This window comes from Sus scrofa, chromosome X (assembly GCF_000003025.6).
Source record: "Sus scrofa isolate TJ Tabasco breed Duroc chromosome X, Sscrofa11.1, whole genome shotgun sequence".
NCBI classification, from domain to species: domain Eukaryota; kingdom Metazoa; phylum Chordata; class Mammalia; order Artiodactyla; family Suidae; genus Sus; species Sus scrofa.
The window spans coordinates 61,546,592-61,568,884 of record NC_010461.5 but is presented as its reverse complement, the minus strand read 5'-3'; the positions used below and the strand labels follow the sequence as shown (position 1 = coordinate 61,568,884).

The following is a 22,293-nucleotide window of genomic DNA, read 5'->3' as shown; positions in this document are numbered from 1 at the left end:
AAGGATCCGGCGCTGCCGTGAGCTGTGATGTAGGTCATAGACGTGGCTTGAATCCCAAGTTGCTGGACTTGTGGCTGGCAACTGTAGCTCTGATGCAACCCCCAGCCAAGGAACTACTATATGCTGCAGATGCGGCCCTAAAAAGCAAAAAAAAAAAAAAAAAGGAAAAAGGCAAAGCTAAACAATACCAAAAATAATTGCTAGGAAGCCACTACTAAATGACTTATGTCTTAGTAAAACATGGGGGAGGTTTCATCTACAGAGAGAGACCAGAGAGTGCCTGATCTGGAACAGGCTGGAACTGAGAGCTAGAGACAAATGGAGATTTGTAACATCTCACATGAACTAATGCACTGTTTGCCACCTATTTTCATGATAAGAATTACTTGCGGGGTTCCTTACCGTGGCACAACGGGATTGGCAGCATCTCTGGATCATTGGGATGAAGGTTTGATATCCCGCCTGGCACATGCTAGTTAAAGGATCCGGTGTTGCTGCAGCTGAGGCATAGGTAAAAACTGTGGCTCAGCTCTGATCTGATCCCTGGCCTGGGAATTTCATATGACATGGGGTGGCCAAAAACAAACAAACAAACAAACAAACAAACAAAAAGGGAAGAAAGAAAAAGAAAAAAAGAATTACTTGGAGACTTGTTAAATACACAGATCCGTGATTCCCAAAGAGTAGTTGAAAGATTCTTGGGGGTTCATGAGGTCCTTTCTTTTCTAATTACAGATACAGGAGGAGCTAAATTTTCTCTCCATACTTCAGCCGAAAGAATATATAGAAATAGATTGAATGCAGAAGCAGATATAAAAATCTAGCTGCCTCCTATTAAGAGAGACATCGGGAGTTCCCGTCGTGGCGCAGTGGTTAACGAATCCGACTAGGAACCATGAGGTTGCGGGTTCGGTCTCTGCCCTTGCTCAGTGGGTTAACGATCCGGCGTTGCCGTGAGCTGTGGTGTAGGTCACAGACACGGCTCGGATCCTGCGTTGCTGTGGCTCTGGCGTAGGCTGGTGGCTACAGCTCCGATTCAACCCCTAGCCTGGGAACCTCCATATGCCATGGGAGCGGCCCAAGAAATAGCAAAAAGACAAAAAAAAAAAAAAAAAAAAAAAAAAAAAAAAAGAGAGACATCGAAGAGGTTTGGGAAAATGTAAAATAACACCCACTCACTAAATTTATTATTATTTTTTCATAAAAATGTAATTTATGTTAATGTTAATGGGTTTATTCTTATTTTAAATGAATTATTAGAGAACTAAAATTTCTGAATTTTAATTTCTAACATGCTAAATACTAATAGCTATAACCAAATAAATAAGAGCTCTTTTGGGTCCTCCATAGTTTTTAAATATGTAAAGTTTCCTCAGATCAAAAAGTTTGAGAAACATCTATATAGATAACCAAGACTTTCAGTTGGAAATTCTGATTTAGGAAATCCTAACAGAGCCTAGGGGTCTCTATTCTTAGACAATTACACCAGGTGCTTACCAGGGAAGTTTGGTTGATGCTAAGCCAATATAAAGGTTTTTAGATGTTAGGCATTATTATGATGAGCTGTGATGGATGTCAGACATAATAAAAACAAAATGAGTAAAAGAACTGTCAAGCAGGAAAAGACATTTGAGGTAATTGAGATTACATTTGTAGTGGAGTCATTTGATGACCCAATTTTCATAGCTTTACCTAGCAAGTTTGGCAATCCAGGAACAGAAGCAGAGAAAGTGGGCATTTTAAACTGAGTTGAATGGGGCTTTGGGTGTGGGCTCTCTAAGTTACTCTGTCCTAGATGTCTATAGGACATTTATATTATACATTGAAGAGGCTGTGTACTGGGTTTATATTGGAGGAGAGTTGTGGGATCTATTGAGTGTGGATATAATATCTTAAGAGGGAAGCCCAAAGAAACCTATAGGATATAATGTTAGGTAAGGTTAGTCTGGTATGATAGATTTTGGAAACTTGGAGCATTTACAACCGGTGAGACAAAGGGAAATTGGAAATGGACAGGGCAGGCATGCATCTGCCAACAAGGGTTCACTAGGAGTCTAGTATGTGGCACATTAAATAGGACTGGAATTGGGCTCAGAGTGTATGATTATAAGGAAGAGAAAGGAAGATGGAGGGTTCTGGATATGTGGGACCCAGGTGATACTGTCTATTCATGGTGTGGTTATGGGAGCCTATAGAAGGAAGGTTCCTGGGACCCTAGGATGACTAAAATAGAAGTTGGGTGAGAGATGAGAGATTCTGTTGGTTTCCTTCATACAAAGTACATTACATGATGGAGTTTCCAAGTGTTTGCTTGCATTATGCATTCTAAGTAAGAGGCCAGCATTTGCATGGCATGGCTGTGCCATGTATCACCTTTCTTTTTGGTACCCGTCCTTTGTGAAACCCCAGCAGAATCAAACACACAGGAGAGGGGATGGAGTGATACATTTGTTCATTCAGAGCTTTGTCTTCAAATTAATAGTTCTACTAATAATTACCTAGCACTACTAGGTAATAGTGATAGCTACCATTTATTGAGTGCTTACTATGCACCAGGAACTGTGCAAAGCATTTCATCCTTTCCATACATTGTCTTATTTAATCTTCATAGCAACTGCCCTTGAAATAGGTCCTATGATTATTTTCATCTTATGGGTGAAGACCCTGTGGCTTACTACAATTCAGCCATACCATGTTCTTGCAGTTTTTTTTATTATGGCTAATGCCTTCTTGCCTCTAGATTTTACATATTCTTATTCCATCTGCCTGGAAAGTTAGTCCTACTATCAACTAAGCTAACTCCTACTCACCCTTCAGGGCTCACCCTAAGCATCACTTTTTCCAGAAGCCGTCCCCTAACCCCCTTAATAAGCCTTGATATATACTCCTATAGTACCTTGCACTCTTTCTTTATGGCACTTATTACAATTTGTACGTTTACTTATTTATGTCTGTCTTCCTGATTAGACCGTGTCAGGAGAGGAACCACATCTGTCTTATTTACTTTTATATCTCTAAAGATGTAAATGTTCTTGATACATATTTATTGAATGAATAAATGAATGAATTAATTTGTTCAGAGTCGAAGAGGAAGTAAAAAATCTGGATATAAAACAAGGCTGGTCTCGCTTCAGGACCTATAGAACATATTATCTGCATCTCTTTATTCCATTGTCAATGATAAAGAACAGGGAAGATCCCATACTTTGGGGAAGTGGACAGAGATGTAGAGGAGTCTGTGCTGGATTGGAGGAGTAGAGAGAGACTATGGGGATGGGTCAAGGAGACAGTTGGTTATCTCTGCAATTGACACCAGAGCTCTGGTGTAGAGGTCTAATAGAAGGGTCTTCCATGTTATGTTTAGAGAACAGAGGCAGCTCTAGGAGTGACAAACTAAATTGTGTTCTGATCCTCCTGCTGAGCATGACTGACTGTGGATGTGTCTTTACTCAGTGGTCCCTTTCTTCCTAACCTCACACATTCCTCTTCAACAACTCCCTGTTCATGAAGTACTGAGGAAAGGCAATGTAGCTCTAACCATTCCAGAGAAAAGGAAAGCAGTCCTCAAAGGTCAGTTGAAGAGTGAGGAGTAAAAAGGCTGGACCTTTGCTGTGGGTGACTTGGATAAAACCTGTGTGACTTGTGGCCCTACCAGAGACCTGAGCCTGATGGATTTCTGACTATGTAGTCAGGGATTCAGTGAGCGAGCACTGCAGTGACTTGAAGGTAAGATAAACTCAGGTTCTTTTATTATTTTAAGCCTTTAATTAAATTCCTTTGGGGAGGGTGTCTACTCTGATGGCTCTGATAAGCTCTTGTGTCTGGGGCTGGTGTGTTCAGTGCCTGATTGTTTTCTGAGAAGGAGCAACATCCAGCTATGGCAGCAGGGTGAGAAGAGGTTTGTGTAGGGATGGGAAGAAGAGTCTTATTGCCATCAGAATTGCTCTTTGGAGCTGGCCCTGGGTTGACGTTTGTTCAGAAAAACTGAAGCCAGCCCAGCTCCCCCTTCCTCTCACCGCCACCTCCCTGTTGCCAAACTTAAAGCTATCTCTTAGATGATAGGAGTCAAAGCTTTCATGCATAAAGTCTATATCTTGAGAAAAAACAAAATAAAACTAAAGACTGTCAAGGTTTTCACATAGGATCTCAGTGGCTACCAGTTCTTATACCAGATGCTGTGGAAACTCCTAGGGCAGTTGTTCCTAAGATTTTGGAGGACCTTCTGAAACCAATGAAAGATTAAATGACAAACATAAAAATTTGCATACTATTTTGGGTATTCAGGCCCAAAGGGCTTTCCATGGACCTTTAAGGACCTCATGAACCCCAAGTTAGGAATCTCTGGTGTACAATGTTTTTCTTGGCCTGGAATAATGGTCACATACCATTCCTAGGTCTTATATACTCTTTCTTGGAACACTACAGGTCCTCAGGAGAAATCTGGGGGTCCTGTGGAGTATGTAATTAGTAAATAATGCCATCCCATTCCATCACTTTTATCTAGTGTTCACCCTGTTACATTTAAATGATGCAATATCCTTGTCAAGTTGTTGTTTAGACTCTGATTAAACACTTCCAGTGACAAGGAACTCACTATCTTCCCCAAGATACATTATAGTATGTCATTGTGTGTGTATTTAAGTGTATTCGGAAGTTAAGAGTTCAGATGATCCTATCATATAATGCATTTGTTCTCTCCAGCCCAGCATTTGTATCATATTTGCTAAAAGTGTCTATGTCTTTGTCCATTAATTCATTTATTCATTATTTCAACCAACCATTTGTTTATTCAACAAGTATTTCCTAAGCATTTGTTTTGTTCCAGGAAAACCCAAAACATTGGAAGGGGATGCAAAGATGAATAAGAAATGGTCTCTTACATATTTTCATCCAGAACCAGAGGTCCAGAGCTTACTACTCTACAATTCCTTCTGGGTTGGCACAAAATCCATTACTTTATCACTTTGGGGATATGGTGTCAATCAGTTGCTGACTGATCTAGTGGTATTAGGTTATTCATCTTACATTTTCATTTCCAGAATTTATCTTTTTCCTCTTTTTTAACCATGAGGACAACTGCTCATTGACATTATCATGTGCCCCATTCATTGTTATTCTTAAAGGTCAATACCAAGAATGCTTCCCATATGAATTCCTTCTGCACTTTGAGATCCTACCCCATTCTTCTGTTCTTTTCCCTTCTATTTCTACCCAGAGGAAAAGGTAAGGCCTAACCCTAGGATTTGGAATCTTCCCCTTTCCATTACATTGGCATTTTCCTTGTAAAATTTTGGTTTTAAAATAAAGGTGTAATACACATTAAAAATATGATAAAAAATGTCACACAGCTGATTTTTACCCTCCTCCCAGAGACCTCTAAAGGTGATGTTTCTTCCCTGTAGCCAAACATGGACATTGTCATCAGCCTTTTTACTCTCCAAATCCTCCTGTTGGTTCTTCACAGTGGGCATTACCCCTTTCATGAAAATTTCCTTACTCACCCTAGTCCTGTGAGATCTCTGCCTTGGTGGTTCCATTAGCAAGCATTCTACCCTATGCTCATGTACAGCATGCAACTTAGCACTTTCTATCATAGTCTTATTTGATTTCTCATGTACATATTGATATGATATGTGGTGTTTCTGTTGAGTACTTAGATTTAGATGAACTTTCATAGACTTTTTGGTTTTGATTTTTTTTTTTTTTGTCTTTTTGCTATTTCTTTGGGCCGCACCCGCGGCATATGGAGGTTCCCAGGCTAGAGGTCAAATCGGAGCTTTAGCCACTGGCCTACGCCAGAGCCACAGCAACTCAGGATCCGAGCCGCGTCTGCAACCTACACCACAGCTCACGGCAACGCCGGATTGTTAACCCACTGAGCAAGGGCAGGGCTTGAACCCGCAACCTCATGGTTCCTAGTCGGATTCGTTAACCACTGCGCCACGACGGGAACTCCCTGGTTTTGATTTTTAAGTGAGCTGCTACCTAAGCTATTTGTTTCACCAATCAGTTGGGAAAATAGTGGATGTCAACATGATGTGTTTGAGGAGCACCAGAAGCAGCTATCCTAAACCCAAAACCTTCTCCCATGAGTCCTTCATGGGGTCTGAGTACTCAATGAGACTTTTATCCCTTTGGCTTTTGTTTCCTGACAGCATTCACTTTGAAAATGCAAATAACCCTACTCCTGCCTAAGTAAATAACAGTATAGAAGCCAGGGATCTTAAACCAAGATAGTTCAGGGGCTGTCCTGAAGAAGAGGGAGCTCCCAGGAATGCCATCCTCACTTCAACTACAGCCACTCTACTTTTGTTTTAGGGACTGAAGTTTTATTCCCAAACTTTGTTTATAAGCCATTCAGATGCAAAAACAATTCCTTTTGAAAACCATTTCTTTAGGGCACTAGGTTTCAAACTTTATTGTGCACAGGAATCCTCTGGAAGGTTTGTTAACAAGCAGATTGCTGGGCCCCACCTGCAGATATTCTGATTTGGCAGGTCTGGGGTATGGCCTGATAATTTACATTTCTAACAAGTGCCCAGATGATGCTGCTGGTCAAGAGACCATATAATCTAAGAACTGTTGCTTTAGGGAAAACCCAGAACTCTTTCTAGGAGAAGCACTGGCAGAGGATTGGGTGGGGGGGGCAGTTGAAGAAGGAGTAGGAGAACACCCCAGAAGTGAAACTGACTGGTTCAAAAAACTATTCTCCCATTTGATTATTGTTTATTTTGAATCCCAAATAATAAGCCACAAGTTACGCTTTCTGACCTTTGGACTTTGGGCCCCAACCAAATACAAGAGATTTCTCTATGCCTAATCCTAAACACAAATGGGAGCTTCCACAAGGGCTGTTGGTCCAGGCCTTCCTGAAGCTTTGATTCACCACTCAGGTTAAAGTCATAGAACCAGAAAGGATTTCGGATAGGGCCCCTAGATAATGCTAATATTGTAGATAATGGGTCATCTAGCCTAGGCAGTGTGATGCCAACATCAGGAGAGTCTAATAAGTAGTAAAAGAAACTAAGCAACCTTCTAATCCTACTAAGTGTACAAATCAATAGAATTAGACAGTGGTTACAATATAAAGACAATTTTATTGCCAATAAAAGCCTTTAATAACTCATTTATCCTGTTTCAGTAGGACCTTATTCTTTCTGATGAAAATCCAGTCATAGCATCTCTCATTAAAAATAAAATTATTTTGAAATAAATAAATATATAAAATAAATAGCATATACATTTCATAAATAGTTTGTCCTTATGCACAGTATCCATGCTTACATTTTAATATCATTTTCTTACAACCTACCCCATCTCCCACTTCCAATGGCAGGAAAACTGCATGTCAGGACAGATGAGAAATGTGCAGAGCCAATACAGGAATGGCTGCAGCAGGGCTGTAGCCCCAAGGATTTTCTTATCGAGAATTTTCCAAATCTCTGTAGGTAGCATCAATGACAGATTCCTTGGTCTTTCATTTACCCATTGTCAAGATATTTGGGTAGATTATGGGGCTAGACACCCCTGGCTCTTGGCAGGGGGGCCCCCATTCCTTCTCGTGCCACCTCAGGGGAAAGAACATGAGTAAAGAAAAAATATATACAAGATTACCTCTAGCCCTCCCCCTCCCCCACATCCCTCCCCAAAATAACCCAACCTTGATATACACTTTGAACAACAAGGGAACATGGGTCTAGTTGAACAGTAAGTGCTTCTCTGTTATCTAAATTGATAGGAAAGAGGATTGAAAAGCTATGAGTATAGTGCTTCCAGAGACAACCGCGGCCCCAGAGTATATGGGTCACAGAGGTCACACAAGGGGTCTGTTACCTATAGCGGAAGAGATCTCTGGGCATGGAGGGCAACTTAGAAGGATCTACTGGCCTGGGTAAAAAGTGAGTGAATTTCTGGTGTCGTTTAGTCCTGTATCCCTCCCGGGGTGAGCCATCTTTATTCAGGGCCACATAATACTGTCTCTCCGAGTCCGAGTGTTTGTACAAGGTGGAGGCATAGGTGTTGTACCAGTTTTCTTCAAACTGTTCCCGGAAAACACATTCACGTGTGAGTTTCTTCTGTGAGGGTGAGAAAATAAAGCAGAGCCCATTATATGACTATTTCTCCCATCTCAGCTTGCTGGAGGAGAAACTAAAATAGTAATAACACATTGATATTATTGATATTAGAAAATTTCAGTCCTATTTCCCAGTATTCCTGAGGCACCTTCTTTCCAAATGGCACCAAATAGTCCTGTCTGTATCACTTTCACCCTCTTTCATGAGCCATGCAAAAGTGTTTCAGGTGAGATCTTTTTGGAAGGCAGGAGACTGGGGGAGATGGGCTCACCTGGCACTTTGAGCCTGAGAATTTCTGCTATGGCCTCCAGTGCCCTGCTGGCATCCCCAAGTTTCCTCCCTACTCAGGGCTAATGATGTTCAAATCCATTGAGATTGCAGTCAGCCATGTCAGCTGACAGGCAAAGGCCTCAGATCTATATAAAGCTCCATGGGAGGTGAGCTGTGATCCCTCCTAATGAAGGGTCTCAGGCCTGTCAGTTGGAAAGCTCAGAAAAGATCTCCTTGAAAAGTTCCTCCAATCTGGCTACTTCAAGCTGGCAGCTTCTGGGTCTCTTGCCTCTGTCCCCTCTCACACTTGATCTAGCCACCATACTACTTGCTTGGGTTGCCGATACTGAGTGCTGGGGACAGGCCTATCTCTTAGGTGTCAGGGAAGAATGTGCTCTGATTTCATGGGGTTCAGGCAGCCAGAAAGTGTGCTGTATGACTCAAAAGCCAAAGCCAGGAGTTGGGATCCCCTGAAAGGGTTAAGGTCAGCAAAGTCACTCATCATTCCCCAGCTCTGGGCTGGCTTCCAGAATAAAGAATATGCACTGTGGCCAACCTAGTCCTAGATGGGAAATTAGGGCTGTCACCAGACCCTGGAACCCTCACTCTTCATGTGTTTGTTTCATTTGGCCTTTGGGATTCCACCAAAGCAATCTGGACATTGAGGACTGTGTTATTAATCTCAGAATCCTCAATCTGAAGGCCAGCTCTTCCACTGCCTATTTTTGTGCCAGCTGGTTGGCCACTCCTCTGGGTACCCATTACAAGTCAGATGTGTTCTTTGATAGGGTTAATGCCCCAAACTCTTACCACCTACTAATAAGCCAGTACAGGCTACTATTGTCATCAGATTAGCTGGTCCCTTAATGGAGAAGGCAGAAGCAAATGTATCATAGACAAGCTTCTGTTCTGATGGGGGCTGAATGAGTTAAAGTGTTATGTTGCAAGAAACATATTTCTGGGCAGCCAACAAATGACTAGAAGACACTAATCCTTTATAGTTGACAAAAGTGCTTTCAAGTACTAGACAAATGTTTTGCCTTACATGATCCAAACACTGGTGGTAATAGCTTCCAAGGGAAAGAAAACCTTAAACTTACCGACCCATAGAGTTCTCCTCGTTCATTCATTCCTAAGTACAGGCCAGACTCCACTCCTCGGATGCTGATCAGTCCCACAGCCAGGCTGATAAACTCCAGGATTCCTAGAGCAAAAAAGTGAATGCCATTTCTATCACTGATATCAAGCTAGGAAGAAGCTATTCAGATGGTATGAGCTACCAGTCCTTTATCCCCAAAGGGAAGGCCAACCCTGTGTGTCTTTGATAAATTACCTGATGAAACCATCTTGTGTAGCAAGAACGGAACTGTGTCTCTCTGGGCCTTAGTCTGTCCATATGTAAAATGGGGGAAACAATTTCTGCCTCTATTCAACACTTTTAGGCATATTATAAGGAAGACACTATGAAAAGGTTTTGGCGACAAAATCTCCATAATTACAAAGTACTATTGCTGTTAAAGACCACTATTTCAAGAAATGGGACGGCAGCTTTCAAAATGAAAGAATGTGGCCAGGTTTCTCTATCTTCCCAAGGTCGCTTCCCTCCATCCTAGGGGGAAGCAAGCATTACCTTGCTGTCCTCCAGGCTGGGCTGAATTTGTTTTGTACCTCTTAGCTCCCATGCCATTACAGCCACATGGGGCTGTCAGTTGTCTCTAGCTGACTCTAACAAAGGCCACACAGGCCACTCACTAAATTTGTTCCTCCTGTCTATGGCAGGAGGAAAACCTTGGCCTGCTGAGAGCTTTCTCCTCAAAAGTACTCTCGGTCGGTGCAGACTCAGGGGGACAAGCCTGATATTCTCCCCTTCTTTCTTGAGGATTTGAATTTTATCTATGGCAAAGAGTTGGCAGGTAGTGTTAGACTTGATAATGAGTTGAGATGTTGCAACTTTAAGGGGAAAGGGAAGACATTCAGAAATGTCCTGCTAGCTGACAAGGTTAGAGGTGAGGATTTGTAAACATTTTCATTTACCCAGCAGAAGTAGGGGAGAAAAAGAAATTGACTACTAAGAGGGAAAAAGGAACCAGAACTGAAATTCTGGTGATACTGAAGGCTTCAAAATTTTGTTCTAAGATAGCACATCTATTACATGAATACAGATGTAATGGTCAACTAGATTTCTCTTTGATATTCTCTAACCATGTTTTTCAACATACAGATCACAAACTTGGTACGTGTGACTCACAGAGGCATCCAGAGGTATGAAATGAGCTCATATCTGGCTATTTTATCCAAAAATGTAATTCTTAAGGGTAATAATATTCTACATAAGAAGTGGGACTGATTCCTTAAAGATCATTTAAAAAATTAAGCAGTCAATTTTGAAATCAGGTCCAAAACTCCACTGGGAAGTCTCCTGAAGAGGCCCAGTGACTTGGGCTGGTGGGTTGGGTGTGGAAACTTTCAGAGCAACACTAGGACCTATTCAAAGAATCTAACAATCTCCTGCTGCCAGTGAATAGAGCACTCAAAGCGTGGCTTTGGGCCTCTAGCATTGAAATCCTCCAAGTTTTATTCTCAGTCTGGTTGTTACTAACGCTTATAGTGCAAAAAAAAAAAAAAAAGTTTTGGGAAAGGAGGTTGACAACAAGATGGTAGGAGGGGAAGGGAAAATAACCTGGTACCAAGTAAGGGTTAAGCAGATACTGATTTAATAGACCAAACCCTTAAGTTAACACTGGAAAAAGTTTTTCTGTTTTTTTTTTGTTTTTTTTTGGTCTTTTTGCCTTTTCTAGGGCCGCTCCTGTGGCACATGGAGGTTCCCAGGCTAGGGGTCTAAACGGAGCTGTAGCTGCCGGCCTACACGAGAGCCACAGCCATGTGGGATCCGAGCCACGTCTGCAACCTACACCACAGCTCACGGCAATGCTGGATCTTTAACCCACTGAGCAAAGCCAGGGATCGAACCCGCAACCTCATGGTTCCTAGTCAGATTCATTAACCACTGAGCCATGACAGGAATTCCAACACTGCAAAAAGTTTTGATTTTGGTTCTGACCTGTTTAACATTTTAATAAATGACTTGTAAGAGGACGTAGGGGGGCTATTTACCCTAGTTCCAGAAGACATACAGCTGAGGGGGCGACACAATCAAAATCCAAAGAGCTTTTGAAAGAATGGAAAAATGGGCTGACTCCAACAAAATAAGCATTAATTAGAATAAATGTAAAGTCCTGTACTTTGGTTCCCAAACCAGTTATCCAAGATGTTTTGTGTTTGGAGTTTTCCTGGGGAAGAGTGAGCCTCAAGTGTAGAGAGTTGAGTTAATCATACTCCTTATTTCATGGCCTATTATCATAATTAGTCTGTGGAAGGGCTTTTTCTTTGTTTTTGTTTTTGTTTTTTTTGCCCACACATGTGGCATGTGGAAGTTTCCAGGAAGAGACTGAACCCATGCCACAGCAGTGGCAATGCCAGATCCTTAACTACTATCCTTAGGCTACCAGGCAACTCCTATTTATCTCTTTATTTCCATACTCTGCTTCCACCCTCCTCCCCACTTCAGGCAACCATGTACATTTTCTTGAAAACATGGACTGTTCTTTTGTGTTTCTACACATTTTTAAATAAATGCCAAGTCTGCCCATTTTTGTAATAGGGACACATAGCCTAGCAAAACATACACTATGGCTCAAGGGATTTGACTGAACAAGGTCAGCTCAGTATGGCTGATTCATGAGATTTTTTAAAAGGCTAATGTGAAGCTAGTCATGTAAAACTTAAAAGTTACTAAAAAGCTAGAAAAAAAAAGGGGAAAAAGTTAACGTGATCTAAGGTTGTATTGACTGAGATCTAATACCTGGCATAAATGAGGGGACTGTCCCATTCTGTTCTGCCTCAGACCACAGTGAGAGTGCTGTTTTAGTTCTACTGTGCTTAAAAAGGGCTATAGAAAAAACAGGGTGGTGTTCAAAGGAGAGTGGCCAGTATGGCCAGAGAACAAGAAACCAGGTCACAACTCAGTTATGGGTGCTAAACTTTGAGGAATAGCAACCCACTGGGAGCCTTCAATTCTTTACTTTGCTCTGGCAGATTACTTCTGAGCTTGGAGTCTAGTTCCCTCATTCTGTAAGTATCTCATGTTGCTGACCACCCTGAGCTCATTAAGTAGCAAAGGGCAGCTTGTGATCTCACCACCCAAGACCTGGTGTAAGAACAAATCATGAAACCCAAGAGGTGTGGCCGTTTGAGTCACCACAGTTTTTCTCCAACTCTCTGTTAACCTTGATGCCAAAGGACAGATCATACAGGAAGTCACTTGGGTTGTGTCCAGTAACAGGGGTCTCCAACAGCTGGAATCATCCCTGCCCAGCTGTCTTTGGGCATCATTTCCTTTTGCCAACTTTCCTATTAGCTGGATACAAACTGTGGGAACCCAGTGGCACATGATGATGTAACAGATATTCATAAACCTTCTTCTGAATTCCAGCCAGCATGAAGGGAGAGAGAAAACAAGCCATTTTCACGTTTTCCCAACTACAGCTGGAGAGGGCTGTTAACAGCAGAACGTTGAAGCAAAATATTAAATAGACAAAGTTTGTCCTCAGTACTTTCATCCCCTTCAAAGCCCAGGACCTCCCTCTGCTCTGCCTCATTTTGACCTGTCTACCTTGGGCTCTGGCCTTTGCCGGACAATTTCCAGACCCTTCTCTTTTTTACGCCTTTTCCTCCATGGCTTCAGCCAAAACTGATCTGTTCTGGGCTCCACTGATTCAGAACCTAGCTAGATAACTGGCTAATATGCCATTTAATCTGGTTCCATAACCGCCCAAACGCCCTCAGCCATCCTTTCAGACCTTCATGGCCAAGACAGTGCTACTTTGGCACCTTACCAAATAAGAACCAGATTACTCAAAAACCAAAGCAGCTGCTCCATCCCACCTGGCGGGAGGTCTCTCCTCAAGCTCCACTCTGCCAGCCCACAGGTGCCCCTCAGGAATGTCCATACCCTTGTGAACCTCATGTAAACGCCACCAGCCAGGCGAAATACTCCTGGCTACCGATTGTAGAATGGGGGTGGATGGGGAGGGGGAGCAGAAGCTGTGCCAACAGGTTATTATTTGGAGTCGGGGCTGTTCTTGGGCTCAGCCTGACTCGTTCTGAACACATGGATTCCAGGATAATCCTTGGGGGCCCTGCTCTCCAATTACAACAAATAGCTATTTACTTTACATGGCCTTTGGAGACTACCTCCTCCCCCCAAGCAGAAATCTATAATATTTTATATCTTAAGTCTGGCCTACTTTACCCTGCTGGAATGTTGACTGCTAAAGCACTTATGGAATGTTAAAGTTTCGATTTATTGAATACTCTGGCTGATTAACTCAAACGTGGAGGGAGGAGAGAGTTAGCAAACTCAAAAGCCACCTCTTTCTTTGCCAAAAGCTAAACTGAGAAAGAGTAAATGTGTGCTTGAAAGTTGGCGGGGGATGTTACAAAGAGACAGCTCTGACCAGTTATCATTTCCTTTACAGAAAATACTCAGAACTGTTGGGAAGCCAGGGAAGGAGGAAAGGGAAAAGGTGATGTAGAGGTGGTCTTAGCCAGTGTGTGTGTGTACATGTGTGTGTGTGTTTAAGGCAAGACCCAAAATGAAGCAGTTAAGCAGCAGTGAAAACATCCCTTCCTCCCGCCAGTTTTATTTCCTTTGGTTTTTCCTTAAACTTAACACCCTTAGCAGGCCTGAGAGATGAAAAGAAATCAAGATGTGTCCTTAGGGAGGTAATTAAAGACCACTTATCCCAAGAGCCTATTACTGATTTATGTTGACCTTGTAGGTAACTGGGCTCTGCTTAGGCACAGAGTCAAAGTTGTAGCTGCTAGGAGCCAAGCTCATAGTTTCTCCACCTCTGCTGCCCTACCCTACATTTCTCCAACATTTCATGATTTGTCTTCCATATCTCAGGAATAGGCTACCCCAATATCTTTAGGCCATTTCTGGGAGCTTTGCGGGCCTCTGAAGCCAGGGTGGGAGCCCCATTCTGTCTGAAGAGGAACAAAAGAGGACTGCAAAGTTACAAGCGATGGAAGGGAAAGGAGCCAAGTTAACCCCTCTCTCTCCCCTTACACCACCCCACCTTATCACCCTTTTGAGGACCTGCTGCAAGTTTATACAGACACCTGCACCCCTCCATTACCCCCCACCCCACACACAACCTACAGTACTCCAGCTCTCCAAGTGCATTTTTCCAAGATGACATAGACCTCATTAAGGTTCCTGCTTGCTCTCAGCAAGGAAGACCAGCCCTGGCCCTAAACTGTTTGCTAGACTTAGCTTTGCCCAGGAACAGGCCTCTGCCTCCCGTCCACCTTCAGCTTTTTACAGTGCACTAGGATGCAGCTCTAACAAAACAGGGGGAATAGGAGGATGGGGAGGTTTGGGGGCTGTGGGGGAGGGTGGGAAGAAGAAGGGAAGGGTATCACTCCTGAGGGTAGGCAAAGCCTCTTAACTGGTTTAAAGGATAGAAGATTTCTTTGTCTCATAGGGTCCTTGGGAGGAAGTAGAGGGCATTGGGGGATGTGAGGACCCAAGGAAGGGTAGCAGTGGCGGTCATTGCACTGGAATCGTAGTTTAGTAGAGGATAGGAAGCTGAAAATAAAAATGGCCAAATTGTTGAGGAATGAACACATTTGCTTAGAAACCCAACGATCTCTGTCCCAGATCAAGGTTTGTATTAATTGTGTTATATATGTAAGACAGGCAGCTGTGCCCTTTTAACAATCTGTGGAGTGGCAGGCTGACAAAATCCTGGATGGATGTTGAGTGTTTTCTGTCCTGAGACCAAGAGACACCTGTTTGGAGGGCTGGGAGTGGGCCCAGGGCTGTTTTCTCACTGAGGCGAGGGGTCCACAGGTATCTCTGGGCAAAAGCTGCCCCAGGGTGTTGTGCCCTGTATTATTTATGACATAGTGGCCACTGGGAACTTTCCTAGTTTCCCTAATACCCAGCTCCTGCCCTGCTGTCTGGGTTGGCCCCCAACACCAGCAGAACAACCCAGAGGCAGGCAGGTATCAGGGCTGCCATGTCCCAGTGGGCCAAAAGCATCTCGGGCGCGGGCTGCCCGCACACTGTGTCCATCAACCACAAAGGCTCCGGCTTCAGGTAATCTGCTGAGACAACCCTGTTGCTCTCGAGGCTCAGCCTCGCACTGCAGCCACGGTCCGTGACCTCCTTGGCAGATGCTCCCTCTCCCAGCTCCACCTGCTTTCCTCGGAAGCGCAGCGTCCAGGTCCCAGAACAATCCCCATGCTCCCGGGGGGAAGGAGGGTGGAGTGGGTGAAGGAGAGGCCGTACCTCAAGGGGCCCCCGCCTCCTCCCAAGAGCGTTGGGGGGTGCCAGGCGCCCAGACGCCGCCGCGCGGCTCAAGTCCGCACCTTCGCGTCCTGTCCGCCCCGAGTCCCAGGCGGCCTCCCGCCTCGACTGGCCCAGACGGCGCTGAGCCGGGGGCGGTCCGCCGGCCCCAAGCCGGAGCCTGGAGCCTCGAGCCGTCGGCTCCCCAGCGCGCTGTCCGCTCGCCTCCCGTCCCTCCCGGCCGCGTCCTCACCGAAGCGGCTGTGGTCGTGGCGGGTGCCATGCACCGTGCCGTTGGGGAAGATCTCCAAGTGGAAGCCGGTGCGGCAGTACAGCTGGCGGCGTCGCAGGATCCCCTTCAGGTGGGCGAAGTCGGTGGGCGAACCGCGCTGCAGCTTCCCCTCGATCTGGCCCAGGCGCTCGTTCAGGAAACCCGGGGAATCAGCTAAAGGCACACTCCCCAGAGACGAGGAGAAGCCGTGCAGATCCCAGTCCAAGGAGGCGAAGACCCCCCCCACCTCCGCCATGGCTGGGCTTGCGGGGCCGAGCCGGGGCCGCGGGGCGCGAACTGCTTCTCTCCGCCGCGGGCGCAGGCGACTCGGCGGCGCTCGCTAGCTCCGCGCTCTGCCGAGCTGCAGTCGACGTCTGTTCCCGTCCAAGGAACTTCTCAGCGGCGGGGAGCGTGGGGCAGCGCGCTCCTGACCTTGCTTTCAGTCAAAGCGCCGCTTCCCCTCCTCATCCATCTCCCCAAGCCTCTCATAGCTGGCTTCGTGGAGCTATCAGATGCAAACGGCACTTTATATACATACCCACTCCCCTTACATTGACATATTGGATATTTAAATACAAGCCACACCTCAATGGCATCCCCTCGGAGATTGGTGTGTGGGTTTTTTTTTTTTTTTCCCCCTTCCTTCTCGTATCCATTTGGCTCTTTTTGGGAGAGGGGGGTGGAGGGGGAGAGAGCGAGCGAGCTTCACTCCCTCTTTTATTATAAAAAAAAATGGCAGGAAAAAGCTACACATTGCAGTGAGGCGTAACTGCTTTTGGAAGGTTTTTCTGAAACTGCTGATGAAATGACGGAGCCCAATGCGTGGAGGCTGTTGGCGTCCACTGCCACTTAGGCCTCTTGCGTGGAGGTCTATCTATTGCTCGGGGGCAGCACCCACCTCCCACGCGGCCTCCAGCTGCCGGCCTCTGCAAAGTGGCATGAGACCCCAGGGTGGGGGGGTTCACGGTTGGTGAGCCCCTCTTGTTCTCCGGCTGGTCTGAGGCTGCAGATGGGGCGCCCGGCCTGGGGTAGGGGCTCCCTGGTTTCTTTGTTCTGTTGCTCCCCCGCCTCCGGTCTCACTACCCACCTGTAGTTCGGCAGGGGGCGGAGGAAGTGAAAAATCCGGAAACGCGTGCGGTTGCAAAATGTGGGATTGGGGGTGTTGGCGGTTCCTGCAGGCACTCAGGCGGGGGCCTTAAGGGGTCTGGGAGGAGCGGGAAGCCTCACGGAGGGAAGAAGGCATTAAGAAAAAAAAGGGACGTTACAACTTAGGAAAAGGAGGGGGGAGGAAGAAATAGAAAGTGATCTTTTTGAAAAATGATCTCCACTGGCTTTCTGGGCGCGATTTTACAAGGCTCTAGAGAGCAAACTTGATGAGAGGCCATTGGAAGTCTGGTGGGGGCTTTCCCTCACCTCTTTTCTTGTTGGAAACAGGTGTTTCCTCGCTCTATCCTGTGCCCTCCTCGGAGACACTCTGTCAGGAAGAGCGGCAGCTGGGGCGGGAACTGGAGGCAGTCGGGGCAACTGGCAGCTTTGAGAAGACCTAGGAAGCAGGTGCCCGTCCTGCCCCACGCCCCGCACCCTTGCACGCCACCTGAACCCTGGGGCCCCTCTCAGGGCCTGACACTCAGAGTCTTGCTCGCCTATTAAACTGCGTTGTTGTCTGCAGTTTGCACCCGCGTGGGGCTCTGGCTACCTTCCACCGCTCCCGCAAGCATCCCCTCCCCACCACTCCTTTGCAGCGCCTCCTGCTGGAGAACCCGTGTCTCGAGGCGAATCTCCCTGAGAAGAAAAAACCGGTTCAGCTCAATTCCGTTAGTGCAGTTTGAAGTCCTGTGCTCCCACATGCACCTCGTGCTCACTCTCCGGAACCGTACCAATTCTTGGTTTGGAACGTCGTGGCTTGGGTCTGGTGTGCCTCTCTAGTCAGACAGAACCTCCAGAGTTAAGCACAAGGTCTGGCACAGGGTAGGCGCTCAGAAATCATCTTGTGATGGGCACCTGGTATGAGGAACATAGATGCAAATCATCTTCTGATTGCAGGGGACAGAGAAATGCAAAAGATGGCGTCCATATTGGAGTATTTACGGGTGAAATGGCAGGCTCTCTGGAATTTGCTTTAAAATAATCCAGAGTGAGAAAGAAGGAATGGAAGTTTAGATAGGATAATAATATTGTTCATTTTACTACTTATTGAAACTGGGAAATAGGTACATGGGAGTACATTATATATTTCCTCTACTCTGTATATAAGCACCCAAATGTGAAGTTTCCACAATAAAAGCTTTAAAAAATGGGACTGATATAAAACAACAAAGAAATCCTTCCTTTTGTCTTCATTCTTCCCTTCGAAGAGTTTGTGGATTTAGTGACAAGGTGGGGCAGAAGTTAAGATAAATATATAAATGACTAGAATACAAGACAGTTTAAGGTGCACAATGCTGTGTGGATTTAGAAAGCAGAGAAAAGATTGATCTGGAGGTGAAGCGTGGGGTTCTGAACCAAAGTGGACTTCGTGATGGATGGACTTTGAAGGGAGGATGGGGAAGATTTTTTACAATTTCAGATGGGCTACTTCCAGGAAGGGGAAAATGTGAAAAAAAAAGTGGAACAATTTTAATTAGTAAAGACTAACTCTTGGGGGTTTTAGTGAATGTCAAATGAAATAATGTAGATGAAACCGATTTGAGAAATATGTGATGTAAAGGAGTTAGATGTCTCTGATTTCATAAATCACAAATTTATAATGGTGAAAGGCCATTTCTTCAATGGCCACTTCAGGGAATTTCTATATTCTTTGTCCCCCAACATTCCCAAAGTCACTAACTGCAGTTGCAAATCGGGAGTCCTACGTGTTTGAAGGTCAGAGATACAAGCAAGTCATCGCCCCTCTGGGATTCTTTTGAGATGAAGGTGACTGATGACTCTGTTTTAAGTAATGTTTTCATGAAGCGTCTGATAGAGCACTTTCATGAAAGTTGTTTAATTTTCACAACTTTGTGGAGTGGGAGGTGCCATTATTCCTATTTTATTTTATTTTATTTTTTGTCTTTTTAGGGCTGCGCCAGAGGCATATTGATGTTCCCAGGCTAGGGGTCGAATCGGAGCTGTAGCTGCTGGCCTACAGCACAGCCACAGCAATGCCGGATCCAAGCCGTGTCTGTGACCTACATCACAGCTCATGGCAATGCTGGATCCTTAACCCACTGAGCAAGGTCAGGGATTGAACCTGCGTCCTCATGGATGCTAGTCAGATTTGCTTCCTCTGAGCCACAACAGGAACTCCCATTATTCCTAGTTTAGAGGCGAAGCTAAGTGACTAACATAGAATCATATAGCTAATAAGGAGCAGAGTCACAGTTTAATCTCAGGTCCACTGGGGCAAATTACTCTCAATTTATTGGTCTTGGGGTTATGCAAAGATTGGCATGTTGAGGACAGTGAGATTTCAAAATATTTTGGTTTGTAGAAAATCCTCAGTAGGACACAATCTCAGGCCAGCATTGTGCAGATATATGGAATGAGAGGAAAATGTACATAAAAAAGAAGCAACTCTTGCTGGAATCAGGACGTCAACTTTTAAAGTGAAGACAACTGTACCCCTTCACAGTGGTATCGTGAGGATGAAATGAAATTGCCGATGGAAAATGCCCAGCATTCTGAGGACACTCAGCACATCTGAGGTTTTATCTTCCTTCCCAATACCTCACAGGGTTAATGTGAAAAATTAAGCAACCTCTGTGAAAAGGACATAGAAAAATAAAATTCCTTAAGGAAAAGGGTGAGCTCTGACTCAGGAGCTAAGTAATTAGAGGCTGGGGGCAACCTGCTGGAATCTGTTCCTTGAGGAAGGAGATGGTGAAGTTAGTACTGCTGGTCCCCCCACCTCTGCCCTGCTGCAACACATACCCCAGAGAGGGGAAAGGATGTCTTGAATTGTTGCCTGCCCAGTTCTTCATTTTCCCAACAGCTTTTAAGTGTTTTTTCCATCCTAATATATTTTCCCTGATGAGGAGCCGGGGTAGTTGTAGACCTGGCAAATCCTGCAGGGCATGTAGTTAACTCCATCAATTGCTTCCATTTACTGAGCATTTACTTTGGGTTAAGCATTGCCCTGGGTGCTTTACGTGTATTATCTCCCTAAATCTTATCACAACTGTAAGGAATAGTTTTATTCACATTTTACAGATGAGGAAGCTGAGGCCCAAATATATTCAATAACTAGTAGGAAAGGTAGGACTTAAACCTTTGATCTTAAGTTAGGATCTCACCAGGGTGACACTACACTGCCTCAATTTATTTACTTCAAAAAGACGAAAAAAAAAAAAGAACTTGTATTGCTCCTTTGTCTTTTGTTCCTGCCTCTCCTCTCCTGCTTTATTTGTAGGCAGCAGTGTAATGTAGCAGTTGCACACTCCATCTCTGGTATCAGACCGCCTGGGTTCAAAGCCCATCTTGAAGCCATTCTAGGTGTCGAAGCTTCAGTTTCCTCTTCTGTACCAGGCAGATGATGATGATCACCACACCTCATAGAGGTGCTGTGAGATTTAAATGAAATCAGAATGTACTTACAACTGTGGCCTGGCACATATAAGTGGTCGTTGTTCTTAACACTATTTACATCCTGTCTGGCCTCATTCATATTTCTTCCCCAGGTTTTCTCAAACTATGCTTATTTTTTCTTAAGGGAGAAATGAAGTGGATAACACTGGCCAAGTTACCCCAAAGCAATCAATTCTAATCCTATTACTCTTTCTGTGTGATACTGGGTTTGTTCTCTCTGGGTTTTAAAAGGCCTTAGAAATGGGGTGACCAAACTGTCACACCTCTGTGTGGGTCAGCAGGTGGTAAGGGAGTAGAGGTCTGAGAAAAACAGGAACTTGGGTCGTTTGTTTAATTCCATTTATTGAGCATCCTAAATACTAGGCATTATCTAAATGCTTTACATTTAAATCACATCACACCCCCACAAGGTAGATATTATTATTATTCCAAATTTTTAACAGATGGCAAAACTGAGGGCTGGAGAGATTAAGTAACTTGCTCAAGTCATATAGCTTGCATGTGGTGGGGCTGAAATAGAGACATGGAGAGTAGCTCCAGAGACCATGCTCTTGATCGCCACTGCACTACTCTAAAAAGCATTGGGGCCTTGTTCAAAAGAGAAAGTATTGGGAGTTCCCGTCGTGGCGCAGTGGTTAACGAATCCGACTAGGAACCATGAGGTTGCGGGTTCGGTCCCTGCCCTTGCTCAGTGGGTTGACGATCCGGCGTTGCCGTGAGCTGTGGTGTGGGTTGCAGACGCGGCTCGGATCCCGCGTTGCTGTGGCTCTGGCGTAGGCCGGTGGCTACAGCTCCGATTCAACCCGTAGCCTGGGAACCTCCATATGCCGCGGGAGCGGCCCAAGAAATAGCAACAACAACAACAACAACAAAAGACAAAAAAAAAAAAAAAAAAAAGAGAAAGTATTATAGCATGATACACTCCTCTTCTGGACAAGGAAAAACCAAGGTTAAAAGAGCAGTCTTTTTTTTTTCTCCCCTAGGTGATTTGTAGCTAGAGTTTGAGAAATCTGCAAAAAAGTTGGATTACCTACCAATTTCCCCACCCCCAACTCTAGGGCCCAGAGAAGAAAGGCAATCTCTTTGGTTGCAATGAGCCCCCATCTTACCTGTCTGGTCAGTCTCCTACAGTGACACTGAGCCACAAGTCTCCTTTGTCTTTGCTGTCATTCTCCTCTGGGCCTACCTGTAATGGGGGTGGGTAATGGACCATTTATTCTGGCTGCAACTTGCCATTAGTTGGCAGGTGATGACATCTTTGTGAAATGATCTGTTAGTTCTCTGAGAGGAATGGGACACTGTGGAATGTGGCTCTAACCCTGGCAATCTGGGTCACTTCTCAACCTGGCGTATATGACTGAATGTGGTGGGTACAATTGCAGCTGTGTGTATCTGGGGGCTGGGTGTCAGGGCGGGGCGGGGGGAGTATGGGCAGAGACTATGATTGTATTGGTTTTCCCAACATAAATGTGTTCTTATGTTTGTATTCGTGACAGGATGCAGAAGAGTTTGCATATGTCTGTGTAACTGCAAGAGTTGTGAGTTTAAGCTATGAATAAGTGGGTAAATGTGAATCTACAAGCAGCCCCTGCTAATTTTCATGAAGAGTATATATGACGGTTCTGAAGCTGAGTTCACTGGAATCTAGTCACTTCTTTTTTTTTTTTAAAACCTGAGATGATTATTTCAGTCTCATAGCCCGAGGGCACATTCACCGCAAGAGATAGGAAATTCAATTGGGGGACTCCTCTGAGGGCCTG

General features: G+C 44.9%; 1 protein-coding gene across 1 annotated transcript; it reads right to left on the bottom strand.

Moving 5' to 3' along the window:
- Positions 7,078-17,398, bottom strand: FGF16 (fibroblast growth factor 16). Its single transcript, XM_001928840.3, has 3 exons — positions 15,953-17,398; positions 9,446-9,549; positions 7,078-8,075 (listed from the first exon to the last, which is right to left on the bottom strand). The coding sequence occupies exons 1-3, from the start codon at positions 16,224-16,226 to the stop codon at positions 7,830-7,832; spliced, it is 624 nt and encodes a 207-aa protein (XP_001928875.1). The 5' UTR covers positions 16,227-17,398; the 3' UTR covers positions 7,078-7,829.

Excerpts from the sequence above, each read along its gene's own strand:
- FGF16 (XM_001928840.3), bottom strand. The coding sequence starts at position 16,226 with ATGGCGGAGGTGGGGGGGGTCTTCGCCTCCTTGGACTGGGATCTGCAC. Across the intron at positions 9,550-15,952 it reads CCACGACCACAGCCGCTTCG|GAATCCTGGAGTTTATCAGC; the intron begins GTGAGGACGCGG and ends TTTTTGCTCTAG. Across the intron at positions 8,076-9,445 it reads GAGGAGAACTCTATGGGTCG|AAGAAACTCACACGTGAATG; the intron begins GTAAGTTTAAGG and ends TCACCCTCACAG.